Source organism: Hemibagrus wyckioides, linkage group LG09, assembly GCF_019097595.1.
Source record: "Hemibagrus wyckioides isolate EC202008001 linkage group LG09, SWU_Hwy_1.0, whole genome shotgun sequence".
Classification (NCBI taxonomy): domain Eukaryota; kingdom Metazoa; phylum Chordata; class Actinopteri; order Siluriformes; family Bagridae; genus Hemibagrus; species Hemibagrus wyckioides.
Window position 1 is genome coordinate 354232 of NC_080718.1, and position 27205 is coordinate 381436.

The following is a 27205-nucleotide window of genomic DNA, read 5'->3' on the forward strand; positions in this document are numbered from 1 at the left end:
TAGCAATAAATCATTAAAACTCACACAGTAAATGTTACAGCCTCCCATTCAGGGGAATAGCAGCATATGTAGATACACATCAGGTCTGAAACACAGAATTACCTCAGAGTTGTACTGTTCCTCTGAATCACTGTGGGGAGAGTCAACCTGCTCCTGCTCCTGCTCCCAGGTGGAGATGTTCACCTGACCATCTTTAGCCACATGCAGGAACGTGCAGGACACCAAGGTTCGCTGTTAAATTTAAAAAAGAAAGAAAGAAAAATTAACACTCTAGACCCATATGTTTAGAAAATTTCAAGAGTTACTATCTACAATACAGACTTCATGAAATTGAAATGAGCTCTGTAACCTTCCCATATTCAGCCTTAAGAGAACAATTTGAAGTGAACACAATTAGTCACTGCAACTAACAAAAGTTTTGTGATGCCAAAAAAGATAATCCCTCACCTGTATGGCAGTGAACTGGTCCTCGATGGTGGTTCAATAAGGGAATCCCTGCAAATGACAATTAGCTGAAACTCAAGATCTACTTCACAAAAGTGTTCATCTAATAATCATTAATATCAATTCTCTTCATCAGAGTAACAAAGATGGTGATTACCAGCTGGTCGAAGTAGCGCGTCTTGGTGGTTTTAAACCAGCAAAAACGACTCTCAGGACCCCTTATCATCCCGAGGAAGTATCCCATAACGTCCACTGCCTAGAAATAGAGAAACCAAACTAAACATTAGAACTTGTAAAGAAGGATGTGTGTGCTTGTATCTCAGCTGTAGCACTGTAGAATACCCCAGACAGGAAGGTAAAGGTGCGTGCAGAGAGGAACTGGATATTTTGCCAGGCGCTGATCAGCTCACCAGCATCGAGCCTCTGTGAAATGAAGAGCATGATGAACATAACTGCTTCCTATCACAGCGATTTTATAATAACACAAGTAACATTCTCTCGCTTTCTTTACAATCAAAACAACCCTGTGAAATCCAGTGATCAGCTTTAGTAAATAAATGAAAGGTTTGGTTACCAGAAGGATGGGTGAAGATTCCTGGTCATGTTCTTTTGGCAGCAGCTGAAGGTTTGGCTCAACGACCTTAAAACACACAAACACAATTAGTAACTGCCCCTTACCTGAACCCCTTACCTGAATGCCAGGGAAACCGTCCTCACAGTTGTTATGGTAAGGGAATCCCTGCAAACGACAATTAGATGAAACTCAAGATCTACAACCGCATTTCATTTAAGTTCTCTTTTAATAATCGTTAAAGTGGAACCTCTTCATGAGAGTAAGAAATACTGTGATTACCTCGAGCGTCCAGCAGTGTGCAGTTTCATGCCAGCAGAGACGACTCTCTGGACTCCTTATAAACCTGAGGATGTCTCTCCTAAGGTCCACTTGCTAGAAATAAAGAAACAAAACTAAACATTAGAACTTGTAAAGAAGGATGTGTGTGTGTTTGTATCTCAGCTACAGCACTGTACAATACCCCAGACTGGGAGATGGAAGAGTCTGCAGTGTTGTAGTCAACATTACAGCAGGTGCTGTTCAGCTCACCAGCACTGAGGGGCTGTGAAAAGTAGAACATGAAGATCATTAGTGCTTTTTATCATAGCAGTTTCACACTAACACTTTCAAACATTCTGTCACTTGTAAAACCGAGCGATCAGATTTAGTAAATAAATGACAGGTTTGGTTACCAGAACAACAGCTGAAGATGTGGGGTGAGTTTCTGTGGGCAGCAGCGGCAGGATTGGCTCAACAACCTTAACGCGCACACACACACACACACACACACACACACACCCTTAGACAAAAGCAGCCTACACGTTTCAAATGTAGTTGAAATATTTTACTGACACCTACCTGGAGGACTGAGGGAGTATCTGATGATTCTCCCTGCAAATCCACAGGTTCTGCAATAAATGAGTTTCATGTAAGTTCAATTACAATTAATATTTTACAACATTAAAATGGCCAAGTTTATTAATTAGTAGATAGGTAGAGAGAAAGAGAGCGAGAGAGAGAGAGAGAAAGAGAGAGAGACCTTGTAAGTTTTCCTCTCCTTTCTTTCTAATGCTTAAACCTTAGTGAGTTAGTTAGCTAGTTAATTTGTGAAGAAACAGACTAATTGTAGCATTAGTAGCTTGAAGCTGGGGAACAATAGTCTGTTTCGGGTGGGGAAGAAAGGAAAAAAATGGGGAAGAAGGGGAAAGAGAGAAAAAGAGAAAAAAAGAGAAGAAAAGAAAGAGGAAGAAAACAAAAGAGAGACAGAATGCCACGTGTGATTTATATACGCCTGTTTTGTAAATTTTTATTTAAAAATGTGCTTTTTTACAAACAAATCAGTAAAAATTCAAGTCCCCCTCCCATCCACAGCGACCCGGCTCGAATCCCACCTCAGACAAGGATTAAATATTGCATTCTGTTTTGAAATGGCAACTGTTAGTCTACAGAAACAGTCCTGCTATCAAAATGAGTCAAGTTCTAAGTCCTGTGTAGTTAGTTGACTTCGATTATTTAATTATCTGCAAAATATGGCTTCTCAGTACGACCTACTGTTAGAAATATTGTCTTTTTTTTTCAAAGATAAGAATAATACAGCCCAAGACACACACCATAACAATATACATAAGTGATAAATTATTATAAAATACTAACAAAGTATAGAAATCTATAAACGAAAAACTATCAATAGTTATATTATTAAATATAGATTTAATAATATAAATTTTAAAAAAAGTTAAGGATATTCGGCTTTCGGGTGAAATTTCAGGATGCACCTAAAATGCACTATAACCTTTACAGGTGAACTTAATTTGACCTTCTCTACACTTTTGAATGCACATGTCCAACTGTTCAGTGTTTCAGTACTTTTTGCATAACTTGCTGTTTTCTAACAAGGTGCTTAACGGCAAAATTCACAACTGGTGTTTGATCCTTGAATTGACCAATACATTTTCTGGTTCAATTAGAATTGGTATTTAAACAGTCCTCTTCATCATGCTGTTTACATTTTGACATCATGAGACCAAGACCACACCTAACAATTGACCAACAGTACCTCGCCATTGCGAGGCTTCAAACAGGATGTTCTCAGAGGGAAGTGGCCACTGAGCTTAGAGTGTCACAGAGTGTCATCAGCAGGTTGCAACAGAGATACAGAGAGACTGGAAGAAACACAGAAAGGCATAGAAGTGGACGTCCTTTGTCCACATCCCACGTTGATGACCGCTTCATTGTGAACAGTGCCCTGCGGAACCGGATGATGAATGCCACTCAACTCCAGGCACATTTAAGGGAGGTAAGAGGCACCCAAGTGTCATGTCAGACCATTTGAAACCGTTTACATCAATGTGGTCTGCATGCTAGACGACCTGCAAGGGTACCTGACCACACCACCAGGCACAGGCATCGGGCCAGGGAGCATTTACGCTGGACAAGGGACCAGTGGACCTCAGTGCTGTTCTCTGATGAAAGTCAATTCACATTGAGCAGAAATGATGGCTGCCAACGATGTTGGAGACGTCAAGGAGAGCGCTATGCATCAGCCACTGCTGTGGTGGTGTTACAGTCTGGGCAGGTGTGTCTACTCAATACAGAACCTCCCTACATCTTGTGAATGGTACAGTGACAAGCCAATACTATCTGAATAACATCATTAATCCAGTCATTGTGCCCCTGCATGAACAATACAGGCCTAATTTCTTCATCATGGACGACAATCCTACAGCTCATCGAGGTCGCATCATTAGGGAACAGCTGCTGGAGGCTGGGGTACCTCAAATGAAGTGGCCTGCACTTTCTCCAGACCTTCTGGAAATCTAACAGCAGCAGACACTCCCCTATTTACATCAACGGGTCTGAAGTAGAGCGTGTCTCCAGCTTTAAGTTCCTGGGTGTCCACATCTCTGAGGATCTGTCCTGGCATCTGAACACCTCAACTCTGTTTCGGAAGGCACAACAGCATCTTTACTTCCTAAGGAGACTGAAGAAAGTTCACCTATCCCCCAAGATCCTGACCAACTTTTACCGCTGCATCATTGAGAGCATCTTGACGAGCTGCATCACAGTGTGGCATGGCAGCTCCACGATGTGTGAAAAAAAATCTCTGCAAAGGGTTGTGAAAACCGCCCAATGCATCATCGGCACCCAACTACCTGCCATTGGGTCTCTTCACCACAGTAGATGTCTACACAGAGCACACAAAATAATCAAAGACTCCTCCCACCCGAGTCACAAACTGTTCAACCTTCCATCCAGGAGGAGATACAGGTCCATCCTCACCAGAACCAGTAGGTTTAGGGCCAGTTTTTTTCCTTCAACCATAAATCTACTGAACTCTACACTACACCGCTAGGACACTCATGTCTTTCTACACTTACCACTTTACAGTTCTGCTCCACTCTGTACATTCTGTTAATATAATATTTTTCACTGTTAAACATTCTGTTGTACATTCTGTTATAATATAATTTTTTCTCAGTGTGTAATATAATTATTGTACATATTGTCCATTTCATAGATTACACCTAGTATTATCTATTTGTCTATCTATTTATATACATTTACATATACTATATTTATACATACTATATAATATATGTATATTATCTGTTACTGTTGTACATACATTTTACATAATGCACACATTTTTAGCACAATTATAATTACACCTGTCACTTTATCTACTGTAAATATTACTTGCACATACTTCTCTATGCGCACTCTGACATAGCCTTATTTATCGATGTACATATTTACATATTTATCTGCACCTGTTCATTGGCAGAATTTCTACTATTTGCACTTCTGGTAGATGCTAAACAGCATTTCATTGCTATGTACCTGCACTCTGCAATGACAATGAAGTTGAATCTATCTATCTATCTATCTATCTATCTATCTATCTATCTATCTATCTATCTATCTATCTATCTATCTATCTATCTATCTATCTATCTAATGCGGGTTTCACGCTGTCCACCAGGCGCCTCAAAAGCGATGGGCCAAAACCTTCAGATGTGAACGTTTGTGTGCTTCGCTGCACGTCAAAGCTTTTCCATAGGACAGAAATACCTGTTCTTGTCTAGACCTGATCGGTGAGCAGTACACCCTGCATGGCTTGCCAGCTCATCACTGTGCAAACACATTCACGCACTCGCTCATACCTAATAGCAATTTGTTTCAGCCGATCCACCTACTGGCGTGTCTTTTGGAGGTGAGAGGAAACCGGAGAACACCGGGTGTACACACACGGGGACTCCGGACAGACTGCAAACTTGTGACCCTGCAGCTGAGAGGTGGGACCTCTTTTAAGTCTTTTGAGACAGTCTGTGCAGACATTCTGTTGATCTTAAAGCGAATTTGTTTAAACTGCTGTTTCCTCAGGTGTAACTCATCCGGAATTGCCGTAAATCGGCACTAGAGGCCAATCCTGGGTGCTGCACCCAGCCGCACGAGCCCCAGATACCTGTCTGCGTCTCCCTAGAGGTCTAGCGGCTAGGATTCAGTGCTCTCACCGCCGCGGCCCGGGTTCGATTCCCGGTCAGGGAAGCGAGCTCTTTTTCGTGCCCGGCCAGAGCTAGCGGCTGCAAGAGGAAGATGCACTCAAACGGCGCGCTTCCCGGAGGCTGGTAAAAGCCGTCCTTCGAGCCGGATTTGAACCGGCGACCTAAGGATGTCTATTTGTAAGCACCTACAGTCCTCCGCTCTACCAGCTGAGCTATCGAAGGGAGGGCTCAGGGCCACCTTTGGGCAACAACCTGGCAAACGGGACCCCTGGTGATTTTTGTCTGTTACGAGCCACGTAGCGCAGCGGTTTCAGGGGCCCTAGGCCAGATTTACTGGGGCCTATAAACTTTCTTGTCGATGTTGGACCCTTCTTCACCGTTACAATCTCGTTTGCAATCTCGGGTTTCTACGTGTGGGTGTCCTCGCCGGTGCGTTGACTTAAACTAAGTAAATAGAGAGGACGTAATGCGCAGGGTTTCACTCTGTCCACCAGGCACCTCAAAAGCGATGGGCCAAAACGGTCAGATGTGAACGTTTGTGTGCATCGCTGCATGTCAAAGCTTTTCCATAGGACAGACATACCTGTTCTTGTCTAGACCTGATCGGTGAGCAGTACACCCTGCATGGCTTGCCAGCTCATCACAGGGCACTGTGCAAACACATTCACGCACTCGCTCATACCTAATAGCAATTTGTTTCAGCCGATCCACCTACTGGCGTGTCTTTTGGAGGTGAGAGGAAACCGGAGAACACCGGGTGTACACACACGGGGACTCTGGACAGACTGCAAACTGGTGACCCTGCAGCTGAGAGGTGGGACCTCTTTTAAGTCTTTTGAGACAGTCTGTGCAGACATTCTGTTGATCTTAAAGCGAATTTGTTTAAACTGCTGTTTCCTCAGGTGTAACTCATCCGGAATTGCGGTAAATCGGCACTAGAGGCCAATCCTAGGTGCTGCGCCCAGCCGCACGAGGCCCACAAACCTGTCTGTGTCTCCCTGGTGGTCTAATGGCTAGAATTCGGCGCTCTTGCCTCGGCAGCCCTGGTTTGATTCCTGGTCAGAGAAGCAAGCTCTTTTTTGCGCCCGGCCAGAGCTAGCGGCAGCACACAAACGACGTGCTTTCTGGAGGCTGGTAAACGCCATCCTTCGAGCCGGATTTGAAACGGCAACCTAAGGATGTTCATTTGTAAGCACCTACAGTCCACCGCTCTACCAGCTGAGCCAAAGTTCAATAGTCTGCTTCGGGTGGGGAAGAAAGGAAAAAAATGGGGAAGGAGGGGAAGGAAGAAAAGAGAGAAGAGAGAAGAAAAGAAAGAAAGCAAAGGAGAGACAGAGTGCCACATGTGATTTATATGCACCTGTTTTGTAATTTTTTTAATTAAAACAAAAACCTACCAATATTTATATTATTAAATATATATGTTGAAGCACACACCTAAATAAACTTATAATGATAAAACAAAGAATACATTCAAGTCAGGTCAAGAATCTTTTATTGTCCTTTTGACCACATATAGCTGATGCAGTACACAGTGAAATGAGACCATGTTTCTCCAGGACCCTGGTGCTACATAAACAACATAACATAATTACAAAACACAGAGCTAAGGACGGAAAGTAAGCTGTCCTAGCTTCATAAAGTACATCGTGTGTAACTTGGTGCAAACAGTGCAAGACAAAAGACAGTGCAAAGAGACAATACAGTACGTATAGCAGCAGTTGAATAATGTGCAAATACAATTCAAATAATACATTATTTAATACATGTACCCTAATAATAAATACAAGTGACACATTATAAAATAGCAATATATTAAACTATAAACAAAACAGAAAAATACTATTTAAACATCAAATATTTAAATATAAAATACATGTAACTTTGTAAGAATACAAGTGCTATATGCAACATATCTATATTTTCTTTATTTTTTTGAGCAACTGCTGTTCTGTCATCATCTCTGTTACTGGACAATAAATTCTGGCCTTGTCTTGGCTATGTCCAGTTGCTGATGTCCTAGAACAACCACACTTTCTGCAAGTGTCGGCCTTCACCTAATGTATGCACGTGGTTGACGTGGCACAGGCGGTTGAAAAGTAATAGCACACATAAGCAGCATTTTAGCGTTGGAAACATTTTTCTTGCTATTACCGTTTACGCGATATGTTGCTTAAACTATTGCAAGAAATTCTGAAATAATATATAAATACAACTCTGAGCGTGTCTCGACCTGGGTCTCGCGCATGGGAGGCGGGCGCACTAACAATGTACCACAAGCAATAAAAGCTTTCGTTGGCAAGTAAACTTATTAAGATGAGGTTTACATCACAGCACGTAGCACTACTCTCCGTTACAAATATAAAAGCTATACATGCTTAAACTATTGCAATACATTCTCAAATAATATATACAAACTAAAGTCACAGTTAAAATATGAAATCTAAACTAGTGTGTGCGCTGGGAACAGTTTAAAGAAGATGCGTCCTTTAAAAAAAAAAAAAAAACTCTTCCCTCACTCTCTCTCTCTCTCTCTCACACACACACACACACACACACACACAGTAGCGGTCTGAAGTACGTATTGCATTTAAAAATTAATATAAAATAAACTATAATACGTATCAGCATGAAAAGTAATAGCATACCTAAGCAGCATTTTAGCATTGGAAGCATGTTTCTAGCTATTACCGTTTAAGCGATATGTTGCTCAAACTATTGCAAAACATTCTCAAATAATATATAAATACCACTCCGACCGGGTCTCCAGCATGGGAGGCGGGCGCTCTACCAAATAAGCTAAACTGCAGCTTGTAATGTTATTGATATCAGTGGTACTAATATTTTACAATATTTTACACGGGTCTCCAGCATGGGAGGCGGGCGCATTAACAAAGTGCCACAAGCGATGCAACCCGGAGGCGGACGCTCTACCAAATAAGCTAAACTGCAACCCATAACATCATTGAGATACTAATACTTTACATGCATTACCACTAGCCACCATCAAGTACACAATATACGATATACACGCTAAATATGCTTAAACTATTGCAAGACATTCTCAAATAATATATACAAACTAAAGTCACAGTTAAAATATGTCTATTATCGTATTATCAGGCGGTCTACCAAATAAGCTAAACTGTAACTTATAACACTATTGAGATCAGTGGAGTAATGTTTTACATATCTACAGATAACCAAAAAAAAACCCTCATCCCTCACTCTAGCTGACGTGTCACACACACACACACACACACACACACACACACACACACACACACACAGCAGCGGTCTGAAGTCCGGGAATAATACATTTACAAATCCATATAAAAAACTATAATACTTATCAGCATGCAAAGTAATAGCACACATAAGCAGCACTGTAGCGTTGGAACCATGTTTCTAGCCATTACCGTTTAGGACTAGTAACCTTTTACGTGCTTGTTTACGACATCTACAGATGCTCGTTTACAGCACCTACTGAAAATCTCAGAGAAAGACCGAACTGTACAGAAACCAGGAAGTGAAGTCTGTGAAAAATGCATGTACAAATTAATATAAAATAAACTACAATACTTATCAGCATGAAAAGTAATAGCGCACTTAAGCAGAACATAACCAACATTTTAGCGATGGAACCATAATTTTAGCTATTACTATTTAGGACTAGTAGCGAGTCCAGGAACCGGAATAATAATAATAATAATAATAATAATAATAATAATAATAATAAAAAATAGTGACGATAACAAGAGTGTGATTGCGTAAGCAATGTTGCAATGTTGCATTTCCAGGAGAAAATGCGAGTGTGATTGCGAATATGTTGCTTAAACTATTGCAAGACATGCTCAAATAATATTTAAAAGCTAAAGTCACAGTTTAAAAAGTTTAAGGTAGTTTATGTGGCTGTAGAGTAAGAATTCAAGCTGTAGGAACAGTTTAAAGATGATGTGTCCTTAAAAAACACCTCTTCCCTCACTCTAGCTGATGTCACACACACACACACACACACACACACACACACGGTAGCGGTCTGAAGTCCTTGAAAAATACATTTAAAATCCATATAAAATAAACCAATATTTTTTTTTCACACCAATTTTTTTGTTACGTGTTTTTTAAATAAGAAAAATGTACTTTATAAATAACAAATAATGTATAAAACAATAATAATACATAATAAAAGAGAATGTAAAGAAATAAACTGGTTTTATTAAGTGTATTTACGTTGAAGATCAGACGAAGATGATGGTGGAGGTGGAGGAGATTGGAGGAGGTGGGTGGCGTTTTTCATTTCGTGCTCTATCACTTAAGTTAACTTACTCGCTACACACTTAATGCTACAATTAATTGCGTAAGCTCGCTCGCTCGTAACTCAGATCTCGGCTCATATCTTAAAGCAAAAAATTGAGCGAGTGACGGCTCGTATCTCGGAAAACTCGTAAGTTGAGTCACTCGTAAGTCAAGGTTTCACTGTATATATATATAAATATATAAACTGTTGCGAGAACTTGAAATAATATATAAGTACAACTCCGAGCAGGTCTCGAACCCAGGTCTCCAGCATGTGAGGCGGACGCTCTACCAAATAAGCTAAACTGCCACTTGTAAAGTCATTGAGATCAGTGGTACTAATACTTTACATGCACTACCACTAGCCACCATCAAATACACAATATACGATATACACGCTAAATATGCTTAAACTATTGCAAGACATTCTCAAATAATATACAAACTAAAGTCACAGTTCAAATATGTCTATTATCGTATTATCAGGCGGTCTACCAAATAAGCTAAACTGTAACTTATAACACTATTGAGATCAGTGGAGTAATGTTTTACATGCTTGTTTACAGCATCTACAGAGGAATGTTTACGGCTTCTACCAAGAAGCTAAACTGCAGCTTATAATACTACTGAGATCAGTGGAGTAATGTTTTACATATCTACAGATAACCAAAAAAAACCCTCATCCCTCACTCTAGTTGACGTCACACACACACACACACACACACACACTAGCAGTCTGAAGTCTGTGAAAAATACATTTAAAAATCCATATAAAAACTATAATACTTATCAGCATGAAAAGTAATAGCACACATAAGCAGCATTTTTAACCGCTCCGAATTTTGCGCCGCCACTAACGAGGTCAAATCCGCTTCCGGGGCGGTATCATCCTCAGAGTCCATGACTAGCAAAATGTTTGGCCTAAAGCTGCTAACTTGGCTGCCTCATCCGCTGCAGTGTTACCACTAGTTACGAACGAGCCGTCTGTTTTGTGTGCCGGACATTTGACTATGAGAAGTTTAGCTTCTTTAAGTTTATATAAAGTTATAGCTAAAGTTTAGGGTCTTTTCAGAAAATATTGTTTTCTTTCACTGCGGTCAATGAGCTCTGACAGAGCATGATTTCTTATAAGGGTGGGCGTAAATGCAAAGCCGCTTCTTGTCAGAGTTCACTATAAACATGTCGCCATAAGCTCATGCCCTAGTACCGTCGTCTATTTATCGTCTTTTACCTTCCACCTGTGAGTGGTCGTTTCAACACAATATTTAACTTCATTTTAAATCGGAACCATTCCAATAACACCTTCAGCTTTTCTTCATTACCTCTACGATATATCTCCAAAATATACATTTCAAATTCAACCTGTATACACTCCATACCCCACAATGTATTTACACAACGCAAGAATTACCAGTGCAATCACTACTTCAATCCAGCTTCATTTCAAATGCAGCACAATCAGCAAAATATCACCCCCAGATTCAGATCACACTTCACCGTTACACAGTGATTTTCTCAGCATCCGAGAATAACAAAGTCAAGCGTGTACACAACTAGCCATACAATACCATCACCCAGATTCAAAGCCACACAGAAGTTCTCAGATACACCACAACAACAACAAAGACAAACACACCTTATTTACAACGGGGCCCCCTTTTTTTTTTACTTCTGTTTTTTGTCTTTATTTTTTCTCTCTTCACTATCACCTGGACCCGGGAATTTCTACTCAGCACTTTTTCTCTTTGTTTCTTTTCTCTTTCATCACTATCACCTGGACCCGGGAATTTTACGTCTTACTTCTCTGTATTTCTCTTTATTCCCTTTATTTCTCTGTATTTCTCTGTATTTCTCTTTATTCTCTTTATTTCTCTGTATTTCTCTTTATTCCTTTCACTGTATCACCCGGGATCCAGGAATTTTTACTTGTTACACCTGTTACTTGACTCTTGATTTTCTCCCATTGACAGTGTTCTTGTTCACAGAATTTAATTTCTGCTACTGAACACTCTGTTTGCTTCCAAACAAGGTCTTTTTCACAGAACTTTCATACCACCTGGAACCCACCAGGACTTTCGATCATACTGAACCCTGCAGGGACGTTTTTTAGTTCATTCACACATCTGACACCATCCAGTCTTTATCATGCATTAATCATGCAATTTTATCATATGATTTTATGTAACTTTAACTTACGATTACTCTATCAAGACAAAACAGAGCTGATCCGTCCTCGGAACGGGCGCCTCCACCTCCCCAGACCACACACAACTAATGCAGAATTTCCATTAAACAGGCTTCTGCCTTACCTTTGTCCTAGATGGCCAAGTGTCTGGTCTGTGGGTGGCAGCTGCAACTGCAGGTCCCAGGTCCGGGGCTCCGTTGTGCTTTGTTCCAATCGCGTATATTCTATCACGTCGGGGTCACCAAAACAATGTGGAAAATATTTTTACCCCATACCCCATATTTTTTGTCCCATACTATAATGTACTACTTAACACTACTCCATTAATACTTCGCTATTATCTGACTCCAAACTCCACATTGACCCGACAGCTCAGTCAAGCAAGACTCTAACTAAAGAAGACGAATCATGCAGACTGGATGAATGCAGATACAAGGTTTTATTTGCAATCAGCGCTGCTTACAAGAACTGAGCTGCTCATGAATGAACATCCCAACAACCTCTGAAATAATCATCACAAAACATAGCCTTTTTATTCTTTTCTCTTATCTTTTCATAATATTCAATCCAAACCCTCTTCACTGAGAAAGTCCCACCTATTTTCTTTTTTGGAATATCGGGTTCTTTTTGGACACCATTATATCTTTAATTTTTAACTCTTTCACATTCCATTATAATTGGACTTTTGAGATCAGTCATATAAAAAATAATGGGCATCTGTGCTCTTATCAGTGGCACTTTCTGGCTTTTTTCATTTAGCAGTTCACTCTGACCTCTGAAGACAGCATGGTTGAGTTTCGGGGCCTCTGCTCCATCTATGATTGCTTCAGTTTAATTCATTGCTCTATTTTTCTTTACATTTGCACTAGCCTGCAGTTTTAATTGCGTTTTCTCTCACGTACTCTCAGCCATATAGCGGGGCACGATGACCCTGGGCACAGCTCCAAGTTTCGTCTACCACTGAAAAGGCCTACCAAACTGATGTTACCCTCACTGTTTCTCATTCCATACCAGCTATGTAATCTCAGCCCAGAGTTAACAAGCATTGCCCAAACCCCTCATCCTGCACGTTTGTGTTAAACCCTACATTATTAAACCTGTAAATAGAGGTGATCAATAAATTGAGGTGGTGCCTGACAACCCAATCATGCTGTCCTCTGATTCTAATTGTTTTATACATATCCAAACAAGAATACATTCATATACACCTTAAACACTCTAAACCATTCAAATACACTTTAAACACTCCAAACCACTTTGAACACTCTAAACCAGTCAAAAATTACTCCCACAAGATGTAGGAGACAGTGAGGTATTTAGCAGTTTCAGCACAAGGATCTGTAAAGGTGGTGTTTGAAGCTTCTAAAGTGCATGTCCTCTTTCCATTACAACTATAAATAGAAGTAAAAAATGTGAACAAGTATAAGTAAATCTGCTTCTAATTCCACAGCCCATCCTTAGACTGCATTTCTGATCCAAATAGATTCATCTCCTGCACAGAGACACATGTAAAATTGCTGTAGCCCAATAGCAACATCAAAAGAAGTAAAATGCTCATCAGCCCAACCATAAGGAAGCAGAGATCTTACTATGATCCAGCGTGCTGTAGCCTTGCTCACAGATCACAATGTTCTCTAAAGAAAGGAGACAAAATTGAACGTATTCAGTGTGTTGATAGCAAAGACTTGCAATACTAAGTTACTGTTAATTCATTATCTACACAAAGACTATTCATGCTTAACAGACACACCTAAACAATGCACCCTTCTTGTCTTGTTAAAACCTTACTTCATCAGACCAAAAACAGAAATGGTGCTCAAAACTACTCATGATGCTACCTCATCGTTTTCCTGTTAAGACTTATGTTATACTTAACAGTATACTTAATAGTAACCATTAAAACATGATAAAACACTTTGCTGTTGAAATGTGTGTGTGTCTGTCAGTGTTTACAGGGCACAGGTATTTGTATCAGTGTTTACAGGACACAGGTATTTGTGTCAGTGTTTACAGGGCACAGGTATTTGTGTCAGTGTTTACAGGACACAGGTATTTGTGTCAGTGTTTACAGGGCACAGGTATTTGTGTCAGTGTTTACAGGACACAGGTATTTGTGTCAGTGTTTACAGGACACAGGTATTTGTGTCAGTGTTTACAGGGCACAGGTATTTGTGTCAGTGTTTACAGGACACAGGTATTTGTGTCAGTGTTTACAGGACACAGGTATTTGTGTCAGTGTTTACAGGGCACAGGTATTTGTGTCAGTGTTTACAGGACACAGGTATTTGTGTCAGTGTTTACAGGACACAGGTATTTGTGTCAGTGTTTACAGGGCACAGGTATTTGTGTCAGTGTTTACAGGACACAGGTATTTGTGTCAGTGTTTACAGGACACAGGTATTTGTGTCAGTGTTTACAGGGCACAGGTATTTGTGTCAGTGTTTACAGGGCACAGGTATTTGTGTCAGTGTTTACAGGGCACAGGTATTTGTGTCAGTGTTTACAGGACACAGGTATTTGTGTCAGTGTTTACAGGGCACAGGTATTTGTGTCAGTGTTTACAGGACACAGGTATTTGTGTCAGTGTTTACAGGGCACAGGTATTTGTGTCAGTGTTTACAGGACACAGGTATTTGTGTCAGTGTTTACAGGACACAGGTATTTGTGTCAGTGTTTACAGGACACAGCAGTGTTGTGTCAGTGTTTACAGGGCACATGTGTCAGTGTGTGTCAGTGTTTACAGGACACAGGTATTTGTGTCAGTGTTTACAGGACACAGGTATTTGTGTCAGTGCTTACAGGGCACAGGTATTTGTGTCAGTGTTTACAGGACACAGGTATTTGTGTCAGTGTTTACAGGACACAGGTATTTGTGTCAGTGTTTACAGGGCACAGGTATTTGTGTCAGTGTTTACAGGACACAGGTATTTGTGTCAGTGTTTACAGGGCACAGGTATTTGTGTCAGTGTTTACAGGACACAGGTATTTGTGTCAGTGTTTACAGGACACAGGTATTTGTGCATGGACACTACAAAAGAAAAAGGACACATATAAAGACAGGGTCTATAGCTTGTAAATTGTTTCCTAAATAAAGTGCTTAAAAATAAAAATATATACATCACAACAGAAGGAAATAGTAAGCACTACAGCTGGACAGTCTGACTTGGTAACTCATAAAGAATAACTAATGTGTGCTGGACACTACTGTGTCCTGGGGAATCAGTTTTAAACAAATGACCAACGAGGATCTAAGCAGATTCACTTTAACAGAAACTTGTTGCTCTACAGATTCAGAGGAAAAAAGTTCAAATTCAGCAAAGTCAGTATTTCAGTATTTAGTAACTAATGCTTTGGTGTGTGATGGGCAATTACAGTATTTGTGCAGTAATTCTGCTTTACATAATAAAAAAACTATGAAAAAGGAATGTTACTTGGTGACTGGTCAAATATCAACAATAAAAGTTGAGTTATTGGGTTATTGGGATGCTGTATAACATCAGTAAGGTTAATATAAGCTGCTGCTCAAGAGCTACTGATTAGCTTACTTAGATAACTAAAGCGGAACTAGCCATACACGACATAATTAAGATAATGACAGATTTGTTCACATACACTAGAAAATCCTTCATTACTGAGAGCTAACATTAGATTCATATTAAAGAAAATGACCATTATGATGATTACAGCACGTGCTCACCTCTACATTTTCACAAAGATGATGTTAGTGAGACAGAGCAGGTATCTGAATATGAAAGAGTCTTTCTTCTGTTCTACATCTTAAAACAAATCCTGCAGGTCAGGTCATGGGTCATGTGTGTGCAGGTAGCGGGATGGGGTCAGGGTTTTTCTACCGAACCGTTAACACTCGCTGCATTTAATGAAACCGGAAAGATACCTAGGTTCAAAAACACTGCGCGCGCTGTAGCTCGGTTTGCTGTGCTGTGATTGGACAACTGCTTTTTATTTATTTTTTTCTAATACAAGTAACGAGAGATGTGGGATAATGTAGTGGAATAAAAAGTACGATATTTTACTTCAAAATCTAGTGGAGTGAAAGTAAGAAGTCTCAAAGAAATGTTATATTTTAGTAAAGTACAGATACTGGAAAAAGACACTTAAGTACAGTAACGAATTACATTTACTTCGTTACTGCCCATCACTGATAATGACCTCCTGATGACCCGCGCGGGGAGGGGGGGGGGTCAGGTGAAGGGTGGGTAGTGGAGAGAACAGCATTGCTATGGCAATGACGGAACACAACGCATCATACAAAGAATCAGAACATGACGTAGTGTTGGTCAGCCACAGTCCAGAGCATCGGCAAGTTAGGAAAAGCAAGCAGCAGTTCACATCGCACCGCGAGAAAGTTTATTTCAGATAGAGCCAGCAGTTTCCTTGCTTTTATTATTCAGACTTGGTACAACGGTAAGTTGTAAAGAAATATGCTATGCTATGTTAATTAATAGTTTTGCTGATTATATAAATTAGCTTTATGTGCCTCAAGAGGCGAGTGCCGTTAAAGCTAACTCTTTCTCTAACTTTTTCTTTATTCAGTTCCAATCAGAGGCCATTTCCAACTTGCTGCCTACTATGGAGCCTGAGTCCATGTCTGAACTACCACGGTGTCCATCTCCAGCTCCTGTGAAACTCACATGGGGTGAAATCATGGACGCCGAGGACAATGAGATGGAGAATGTAGAGCCTTTCTGTTTCTATGTAAGACTTGTGAATATGTTGGGCATACATAACATAAGGATGTTGTGTCTTTCATCCTCTAATTCTCTCTCTTTTTTCTGTTTAAACCAGAATCCCTGGAGCATGGATTACATCAACCAGGTAGAGGAGCAGAAGGTAGAGAAGAACATAGAGGAGCAGAAGGCAGAAGAGCAGGCCAAAGTCCAGCAGCCGCCTGTTAGAAACACAAAGCTCCTTAATGAACGCCTCAGCAAGAATAACAAGGTACTGCAGTAAAGTCTGTCTGCAGATCAAGGCTTAAGAGGACATGCTTTATTTCCATATAAAGACAAGTTTGTGTCTCTATATAGCATATAGCATTTCTAACAGTTTTTGTTCAGCTGTGCTATTCAGGGTTTTTGGGGAGTTCTTTGTAACCACTATGCTATGCTATGTTAGTAGTTTTGTTGATTACATAAATTACCTTTATGTGCCTCAAGAGCCAAGTTTCTTTAAGGCAATTTCCAACTTTCTGCCTACTATGGATCCTGAGTCCATGTCTGAACTACCACAGTGTACATCTCCAGCTCCCGCAAAACTCACGTAGGGTGAAATCATGGACGCTGAGGACAATGAGATGGAGAATGTAGAGCCTTTCTCTTTCTATGTAAGACAATAAGCTTGTGAATATGTCGGGCATACATAACATAAGGATGTTGTGTCTTTCATCCTCTAATTCTCTCTCATTTTTTGTTAAAACCAGAATCCCTGGAGCATGGATATCATCAGCCAGGTAGAGGAGCAGAAGGCAGAGGAGCAGAAGGTAGAGGAGCAGAAGGTAGAGGAGCAGAAGGCAGAGAAGCAGGCCAGAGTCCAGCAGCTGCCTGTTAGTGACAAAAAGCTCCCTAATGAACGCCTCTGCAAGAATAAAAAGGTACTGTAGTAAAGTCTGGCTGCAGATCAAGGCCTGAGAGGACATGCTTTATTTCTAGCTTTATTTCCATATAAGGACATGTTTGTGTGTCTCTACTTAGCATATAGTATTTGTATCAGTTATTGTTCAAGCTGTGCTATTCTGTTTTTTGTATGTTTTGTTTTTAATTAACAAATTGGCTTAATTAACAATCTGGATGTTGACTCTGCCCTGTTCTGCAGACAGTGAAACTACTGTTGAGGAACCTTGACTGCAATGTGGATGACAGACAACTACATGAGGAATTCCATCCCTTTGGAACTGTGATCAGTGCAGAGGTCAATTTCAATTACTACCTTCACCTCCCCATACTCCCTCTTTTAGGTTAAAATCACTGTGCACTTGTAGCACAAGAAGATGAGGGTTTTTTATTGCGAACTATTTAACCGGTTTATTTTCTGAATGTGGAAATCTATTATATTGTTACCATATAGTGCATGTAATGCTCATTCTTTGCTTTTCGCATCTCTAAATCTGTTTCCTCTGCAGGTCAATATGGAGAATGGCCATCCCAAAGGCACTGGCTTTGTCATTTTTGCATCTCCTGATGAAGCCAGAAATGCCATCATGAAGATGAACGGCAGGGTATTGGGAAGCAGGCCAGTGTATGTTAGTGTGGTTCAGAGCAAGGAGGAACATGGAGGAAGGCACAGAGAGAGGGCAGAGAGTAGCCTGAAAGAACCCTGTCCAAATCCACACCAGGCTCAAAAGAACATTCAGCCACAGAGTAAGTCACACTTCTCAATTTGTGTTAAGTTTACAACATTGTTAAGGCCTCAATAGGTCCCAATCATAATACTGATTGGATGATAAAGTGAAATGTTTGGTTGTGGCTACAGATGCATCTCCAGAATTGAGGAGAACCAACCAACAGGACAGGAACATATGCAGAGCGCAAACCACACTGCAGTCCCAGGATGCACAGGTATTTTTCTGATTATATTACAGGACTTTAATGATTTTTCCCATGTTTTGGTCACACATTTTTAGCTTAATGATTGTCTTAATACTGAGTGATGGATTACTATAAAATACTAAATCAAACGCTGGATGTTGATTTTGCTCTCTGTTCTGTAGAAGAGTAAGGTGTTTATAAAACATCTGGACTACAGTGTGGACGACAGGCGCCTGCATGAAGCGTTCCTGCCATATGGAACAGTCATCAGTGCAAAGGTCACCTAAAATTACTAAACCCTACATTTTATTTCTTTTTTTTGTTTACTTCTCCTTACCTGCTCTATTATGTCAAAACCAGTGTGCACTTGCAGCACAAGGAGATGAATGTGTAGTTGGGTGTTTTTTTCGAATGGTTGCTACCTCAAATTACTATTAACACTGAAGAGATTCATATTGAATGTGCAATACCAGAACCCTGATACTAACATAATATAGCTATTTTCATTATGTTTTGATGTAATGACAGTGCTAGTTTTTCCTCAAGATTAGCCACATACAGTAGGTGTGTGTAATATTAATTTTTGTGCTTGCTGTATTTCCTTGCTGACCCCTACAGGTGACTGTGGAGAATGGCTGCTCCCGAGGTTTTGGATTTGTGAGCTTCTCCTCTCCAAATGAAGCAGAAAAAGCCATTAAGGAGATGAATGGAAGGATGATGGGCAGGAAGCCACTGTATGTGACGCTGGCTAACAACAATAAGCAGCGCAAGGCTTCCCTCACCCAGACTGAGTGTACAGGAAGCAGTGGTCCAACTGAGCCACACACAAGACCTCACAGATTCTTGCAGAGGGTCCATTCACATCGTGAGTCACAGCTGACCTTGTAATACAAGAAATTTAATGCAATAATAAAATGAAAAATATCAATAAGTGCAATGGTTATACAAACTATGATAAACTGTTTGAGAATTACTGTGATATATAACTGAATAGCTACACAATAATTCTGAACACACAGCGTGTATCTGTGACAGTAATAGGGTAATATGACTCTGCTTTTCTCTTTCAGGTCGTCCCTCTGTTGCACCGGCCACCAGATAAACCTTTTAAACTTTATACTTCCTTTTATCAATATATATATATTGATTTATATTATTATTATAAATTTTGTTAAATTTTGTGAAACTCATTTGTTATTTTTGAATTTTTATATATTATATTATCATACTCATTGCATGTAAAAGCAAATGAACAATTTGGGGCGGGGGGGGGGGGGTATTTCAGCAGTTGATCATGTTGATAACATGCAAATATAAAGCACACCAACACCAAAACTCATCAAGCTAACAGGGTTTGATTCCTTTTTACACTGAAATCTCAAATCCTTCAAGGTATTCTGTCAATAGCAATAAAAAGAACAGGAAAGAAATTAATTATGTACTGCTGCACTTAAAATACCTTTCATACTGCGTGTACTGTATGTACACTGAACTGAAGTAATTCAGATGACAGATTTTTAAAAAATTTATAATAAGAATAAAAAATATATTTCATTCATGAGTTCATAAGAACTTTATTTCTTTCCAGTTTACCCAATATTTCTGAAAAGAGGTAAGAAAAAAGAAGAAGAAAAAGAAAAAGACCAGATGCCCAGCGGTGCATGTGTAGGACACTGTGAGGTATGTAGCAGTAGTGTTACAAGGATCTGTAAAGACGGTGGAGGAAGCTTCGACAGTGCAACTCTTCAGTCCATTGCACCTGTAAATGACAAAAACAATGTTAACATGGCCTCTTTAAGAGCTGGACTACAAGTTAACCTACTAAGTAAAAAAAGCTTAAAGAACAAACTAAAAGCTTACAGTGAGGAGACAGTTGAGAGTGTGTTTGGAGCGTAGCAGTTGGTGTTCTGGGTGAAACTGTTGGGGATTCCACTTGAACAGGTTACAGAATCAGCACACCCAAAGTTCACATTCAAGATCTTAATAGTATTCACTCCTGCACAGATATACAGGTAAGCTTACTGTAGAGCAGCAGCAACATAAAAGTATTTAAAGTATTTAAAACTTGTACTGCAACTACTGTACGATGGCTGGACATTCCCATGGTGTTTTATATTTGCGTATAATTGTTGAACAGATGAATGTGGCACTTTCAGGCATCTGGAAATTGTACCCAAGGATGAAATCTTGGCTGATTTCTTTTGATTTTCCCATGGGGTCACACAAGGAAGTGTTTGAGGTGAGCCTTAAAATACATCCACGGATATGCCTCCAATTAACTCAAATGTTGTCAGTTGACCTATCAAAACGTCCATGACATCAGCATCTTGCATCTTGCTTTTTCAGCTGGGGCAGTGGCATCTCTGCTGCAGACAGGAAGAGACTGGAAAAAATCATAAAAATAGCTCTTTCATAGGATGCAGTCTCAACCCAGTGCAGATGGAGGGAGAAAGGAGGATGATGGTCAGGTTCTGGAAGACTCTGATGACTCTGGGCAGCTCCTGTAGTGGTAGGCTACTTCACCCCAAGTGTTTGAGAGAGAGCGGTACTGTAGGTCTTTCCTCCCTGCTGCTGTGAGACTGTACAACCAGCACTGCTCCCAGTAGCCCCTTCCACAAACTGGACAATATATTTTGGGATTTCTACTATATCATATGAGAATTGTGCAATAACACAAGATACTTTATCTTGATATTTTCTTTATTTTTTTAATCAGATTACAGTTTATTATTATTATTATTATTATTATTATTATTATTATTATTATTATTATTATTATAAACTAAACAAGATAAATAACTGAAATTGTATGAATGAATAGAATTGTAATGAAGTATACTTGTTATAACTTGATAACAGAAAACGTTTACAAAAATTGCCCCAGATTACTTGATGTCATTTCATCGATTCTCCAGCAGGTGGCGCAAAGGGATTGTTGGATTTGTTTTACAATTTCTCTGACAGTTAGTGACATGCATTTATGAGTACTGTGTTCATATTTACAAAGCTCTTCACACAGTTAGAGCAACAACGGTCTATAAGGAACGATCTAAGTAAGTATATATTGATATATGAGTGTAAGTAAATAAGTGCATTAAAGTGTATGTGTTAACAATAAGAACAATACAATAATAGTAATTACATTATTATTATAATAATTAATAACGATAACAAACATAAAATAATAATGTGTTAATAATAATAATAATAATAATAATAATCATCATCATCATCATCATCTTCGTGACCCCAATCCGCATCTCAGGTATTCCCACATGGTGTCTCGAGCCGGGTGAATCTGTGCATTTTAGACGTCACGTGCGCGTGCGTATTCGCTTCTTTGAATAGTTTATTTGTATCTTGTGGACTATACAGTATGTAAACTCAGTGGCGGACCGTGCATTTCACACCTAGGCCTTCACTGGTGTCCTTCCTGAATTAATCCTCATCTCTACCATCATTATGACGCCACCATGAGCATCGCTAGGCCATTTTCTTCTCAGCCCTCAGCGATTGTCCATAAACTGTACACAAATTCGTGATCGCCTCAGTCCGCTTTAAGTTTCATATGAAAACTGCGGCAGACTTCGGCTCCTCCCCGTCTTTCAATCCGCAGAGCGAGGATCAGAGGACAAGTGTGTGTGTGTGTGTGTGTGATCAGGAAGACTAGTATTTGGCTTGTTCAGTACGTTATACACATCTATGCAATACAGTGGAATGCTGCAATAAGTTTACCATCCTACCCTGTTAGTCAAACCTTTATTTATTTATTTATTTATTTATTTTACTATTATACCCTCATTGGGGGCTGAGCCCCCCTTAAATGAAACTAGGATCACCCCTGGACGCCACGGCAATAGATACTAATCAACCATTAAATAACAAAGTAAAAAAGAAATTAGTCTACAGTATTTCACACCTCACAAGGAATAGTCAATTTTATTACAGTTACTTTTCTTAAAAAAAAACATTCTTGATGACGCATGTAGCAAACTGCAATCTCCCAAGGATCCGAAATGAGACGCAGAGAATATAGAAACAATGTATATGGGCGGTTCGCTGCCTCTGACTACTCCAATTATCCAATCAAAGGACGGGAAATTGCTGACGTAATCATATGCCTGCTAGATGGCCCCAGTGACAACAACTCGAAATCTGATTGGTTAATGTAACAATTTCATTGCCACTTATTTTAAGCTACGGGCGCCTGCACCATTGATTCTGAAGGCCTTAAGACAGATTTCTTTCACTCTGGTGACACATGATGTCTGCCACTGGCTGAAATATGATTAGATACATACTCTTATCATAAATATACACTACTGGAAACAGCGCAACCAAGAGAAAAGCTATGCAATGTAGAGAATAGACTATTGGGAATAATTTAATACACATTCATGGAAAAATATATTAAATATATTAAAATGCAAGTCAGTGATTCAGATCACTGCTGTTTAGGCCAGCAGAGAAGACCTTGCTGGAACTGACGGTCCACCACTGGTAAATACACTGTTTAAAAAAATTAAAGGAACACTTTGAAAACACATCAGATCTCAATGGGGAAAATATCATGCTGGATATCTATACTGAAATGGACTGGGTAATGTGTTAGAAATGAAAGGATGCCACATCATTTGATGGAAATGAAAATGATCAACCTACAGAGGGCTGAACTAATGTAGTATATTAGGATTTTCTCACAGGATTTGTTTTTGCAATCATGTCTAATGTTGTTGATGATCCTTGAAGGTTTAGTTTTCATATTTGTATGTAGTCATACATGTCTAAGTGCTCGTTCAATTATACCAAACGAACAGGACATGGTGTATTAGGATTCTCTCACTGGATATGCTTTTTGAAGTCAAATGTATAGTTTTTATATTTATATGTAGTCATAGATATCAAAGTGCTGGTTCATTTATACAAAACAACATTCAATAAAATGCCAGTACGTATGTGATACTGAGGTGGAGGGAGTAACAATAAATCTTGCTGGACATTCATGGTCCTGGCATGATGAAAACTGTTTCATGGGGTTTCAGTGAAATACTTTATTAAAGCACACACCAAGAAAAAGATGCATGTAGCCATTTTATTGTATGATTTCATATTTTGTTAGCGCAGCAAGTGAAGCCTCTGAACAATTTCAGCACTTGTAGAGGGTGTTGATCCTCAGGATGTCGATGGCGGACAGTTCCTTTCTCTGTCCAATATTCACTGACGGATCAGGAATGGGAGTGATGGTGTCCAGCCCGTTAATGGAGAAAGCTGTTCTTCCATAGTGCATTACAGAGGAGTAGTCGTACGGAGTGTTGAGGTTGTTGGTGTTTTTCAGCTCGAAATTAGACTGCGTGGTTGGGTCGATGTTTTCCCAGTTGATTTTGACATACTTGTCACGGTCACTCCTAGTATGCTCGTGGTAGAAACCAAGTGCATGGTTCAGCTCATGCTCGACAATGCCATAGTAAACACAACCCAACCTGCTGAGAGAAACCACCTGAGCACCACCTGATCTGCCCACATTAGAGAAACATCTGAGAGAAAAAAGAGGGGAATCAACCATGTCACTTACGTCAAACTAAGGACACTGTACATTAAACAAAATTAGAGAACTCCAAATTCCATTTTCAGGTACAGGGATTGGTTCAGTGGTTCTCACCCATCTTTGCTCTCGATGCTAAGGTAGGAAGTTTGATTTGTCCTGGGAACGAAACGAATGCAGGTTTTGCTGTGGAAGGAGGCCATGGCATTGGCTATTACGGTCCTGTCAGAGAAAGCTGTAAAGAAAACGTTCAATACATTAACAAGTAATAAACAGAGATGTGTCATAATGAGGAAGTCTTTCACTTACAGAAAACACTGCTCAACGTGTAAGGCACCTCCACTAGGCCATTTGAGGACTTCTTCCAAAAGCAGCTGCTGTCGCTGCAGACCAGAGCATTCCTACCTCTTGGCAAGAGTATGTCTCCCTCCAACAACAGTTCACTGGATCCTTCAACCAGAGAACAAAAAGGGATAAAGACAGCAAAATCAATAAGTAGTAATGGTGGTGTCTTACAATTTCTGTCACTGGTGCCAGCAAGGAAACAGTACCCAAAAGAAATAATTACAAAAATCCTAATCTTAGAACAAGACAGGTTCTAGGCCCATATTTGTAGAATGTGTAGCAGTAATAATAGTGAGGTGTAGTGAGATCAGGGAGTTATCAGACCGTTGTTGATGGTGAGAATCCTTGACGTGATGTCCACATGCTCAGGTTGGTCGAGATAGAAAGCTTGTGAGAAGCCAAGCAGCAGGGCTAGAATGGAGAGAGACGCTATAGACTGCATGATGCTTCAGTGTGGGGAGATGATCTGGATGCTCCTTCACCGTAGCTCGGTGACTGCCAACTGTCATTTCTCACTTTTTATACACACTGACACACACAGAAACAACTTGGAGTAGCTTTCTGGGGATTAACTCTAGGCCTTAATGTCCACTGTCTAATGTGTGGAACTAAAGGGAGGATCCTCTGAACTCAACACTTTAGTGCCTCACTGAAGCATCATGAGAGTTAGGAGATTGGTTGGATAATCAGGAGTAATGGATGGACTTTAGCTGGACCATACCTCTTAATGACTGGTTGTTGATCTATGTCTCAGACAGGCTCTAGTTTTATGGAGTGCCTTGTATATTTGAAGGACTTACGAGTTAACCCAAGGTAAACATTCTCTGAATGAATATCTGAGCCATATGGCTGAAGGTCATGTGATTTGTATCCAAAATTTACAAATATGTGTATTTTTGCTCTGGAGAAGCAGGACCTGCAATTAATAATTGTTTGAGAATGCAGACAAATGACTATTCAGGAAAAGTAAGGTGAACTTGCTGTTTCATTTGGAATGAAATGTGTAGCGTCATTGGCCATTCTCAAATCAACACTGATCTGCTGGTCATCCCAGATGTTTTATCTCCAGCCCAGGATCTCGCAATGGCTCTGAACAACTCCCTGACCTGCCCTTTGGCCACTGCTCACAACCTTGGGGTAACCATGGACAATCAGCTGTCATTTTCCTCCCATGTTACTAATGTCACACGCTCATGACAGTTTCTTCAGTGCAACATCAGAAGGATTCAGCCATTTCTGTCCACACAGGCTGCTCAGGTGCTTGTTCAGTCTTCAGATAGGAGAGTTCAAAAACAGATGGCCCACCCTGTTCCTTGAGAGTGAAGTAGGTAATGTTTATTACTGTTCATGGTGTTTAATGGCTTGCAATTTGAATTTTCTAGTTATCCTGCATCCTTATATGATAGTAATTCTAATCCATTGTTTATTGTTTAAAATTTTCAGATAAATGCAGAGTTCTTGTGGATCACTACCAAGCCACTGCGATCGAAGTTCCTGTCACAGCAGGACCATTTCTCAGACAAACTAATACAGCAATCTTCAACAAGAAAGGAGGACTGAAGGGGCAGAAGATCAAGGATGTCCTGGATATCAAAGATCCTGTAAGTAAAAATCCATGGGAAATGCTTTCACTGTATTGAGGTGGTTATTGCAAGGTTTTTTGTCCTTAGCTGCTCATTTAAACATTTGAGAAATGGTAAATGGCCTGTTTATATGGTGTTTTTATCCAAAGCACTTCATTGCATTTGCATTTCATTCACCCAACTCGCCAACCAGACAACCAATGGCTTTAGACAGCCTGCTCTCCTCCCTGTTCTGCCATTGCACCCACTTCTGCTAAATTCTATCTTGATTGTTGCCCCTGCTTTAGTGTGACAGCATTGACATCAGGAGGGAATGCATCCTGAGGAGCCTTGTGATCTATCTCAATGAGGATCCAGACTCTTTTTTACAAGGAATATCTGGTAAGTTTATCACAATATACCTCCCATACGGCCTAACACAGTTACTTCGTCCATGACACGTTATTATCGAATCACATGAGTCATGAGTCCTAAATCAGTAAATACGCAAAGAAAAATTCTGTATTTGTATTCTGTAAATGTATTTTGTGGTTTAAATATAGATGATTCTCTCCACAAAATAGTTTTTTTGTACACAATATTATATATGTATTTAAAAGTATTAGCAATTTTCATCAAAAACATACAATTTTTGATGTATTTATATGAATAAAATACATATTTATATGTACATAACATACATACATACAATACATAACATATTTATATAAATAAAATAATGCTCCTCTTAGGTCCAAGACAGACCAAGCTGGCCATCGGGCTGTCGGGTTTGTACAATTGCAGTCCCGGGTCTTACACTTTTTCCCCTCTCTCACACAAGCACTGAACGTCCAGCCCTACATGTCTGTCAGCTGTTGTCTTTGCTCTGTGATCAAGCACCACTTGTTGACCCAGATGAAGACGATGTGAGACAGTAATTCTTTGGCGTCAACTTGGTGTGTCACAGCCCTTAAATTCACACTTTATCTGTAGCCTACCTCCTTCCTTTTCAGTCAGTAAAATAAGTGTAGTTTAAAAGGTGTGATTAATTGTGAACACATAGCGCCAGAAATAAGTGATTTACATGAATTATCATTTTCTATCAGTATTGCATTAGAGATTTTTAGGATGCTTTTAGACAACTCTTTTTTAAATATATATAATATATACTTAAAAAGTTGCTTTATTGACAAATTCAGTGTGTTCTTCTTCTTGATGCTTGGCTGTT

General features: G+C 39.8%; 3 protein-coding genes and 1 non-coding gene across 4 annotated transcripts; 1 reads left to right on the forward strand and 3 right to left on the reverse strand.

The window, feature by feature from the left end:
* Positions 1-699: 699 nt before the first annotated feature.
* LOC131359385 (uncharacterized) lies at positions 700-12801 on the reverse strand. The gene is made up of 7 exons (XM_058399246.1): positions 12760-12801; positions 12111-12117; positions 1856-1905; positions 1690-1755; positions 1479-1559; positions 1298-1390; positions 700-1183 (listed from the first exon to the last, which is right to left on the reverse strand). The coding sequence occupies exons 1-7, from the start codon at positions 12799-12801 to the stop codon at positions 851-853; spliced, it is 672 nt and encodes a 223-aa protein (XP_058255229.1). The 3' UTR covers positions 700-850.
* On the reverse strand, positions 5636-5724 carry trnay-gua (transfer RNA tyrosine (anticodon GUA)). The gene is given in 2 exon segments: positions 5636-5671; positions 5688-5724. It is a non-coding gene; the product is annotated as a tRNA-Tyr (tRNA).
* Positions 12802-16804: 4003 nt separating the features above from the next.
* LOC131359386 (polyadenylate-binding protein 1-A-like) lies at positions 16805-19743 on the forward strand. Its single transcript, XM_058399247.1, has 9 exons — positions 16805-16945; positions 17268-17327; positions 17424-17453; positions 17816-17911; positions 18123-18360; positions 18473-18558; positions 18711-18806; positions 19147-19393; positions 19599-19743. The coding sequence occupies exons 1-9, from the start codon at positions 16805-16807 to the stop codon at positions 19628-19630; spliced, it is 1026 nt and encodes a 341-aa protein (XP_058255230.1). The 3' UTR covers positions 19631-19743.
* Positions 19744-23674: 3931 nt separating this feature from the next.
* Positions 23675-24857, reverse strand: LOC131359069 (hatching enzyme 1.2-like). The gene is made up of 4 exons (XM_058398626.1): positions 24740-24857; positions 24380-24520; positions 24188-24305; positions 23675-24062 (listed from the first exon to the last, which is right to left on the reverse strand). The coding sequence occupies exons 1-4, from the start codon at positions 24855-24857 to the stop codon at positions 23675-23677; spliced, it is 765 nt and encodes a 254-aa protein (XP_058254609.1).
* Between the last annotated feature and the right edge of the window lie 2348 nt (positions 24858-27205).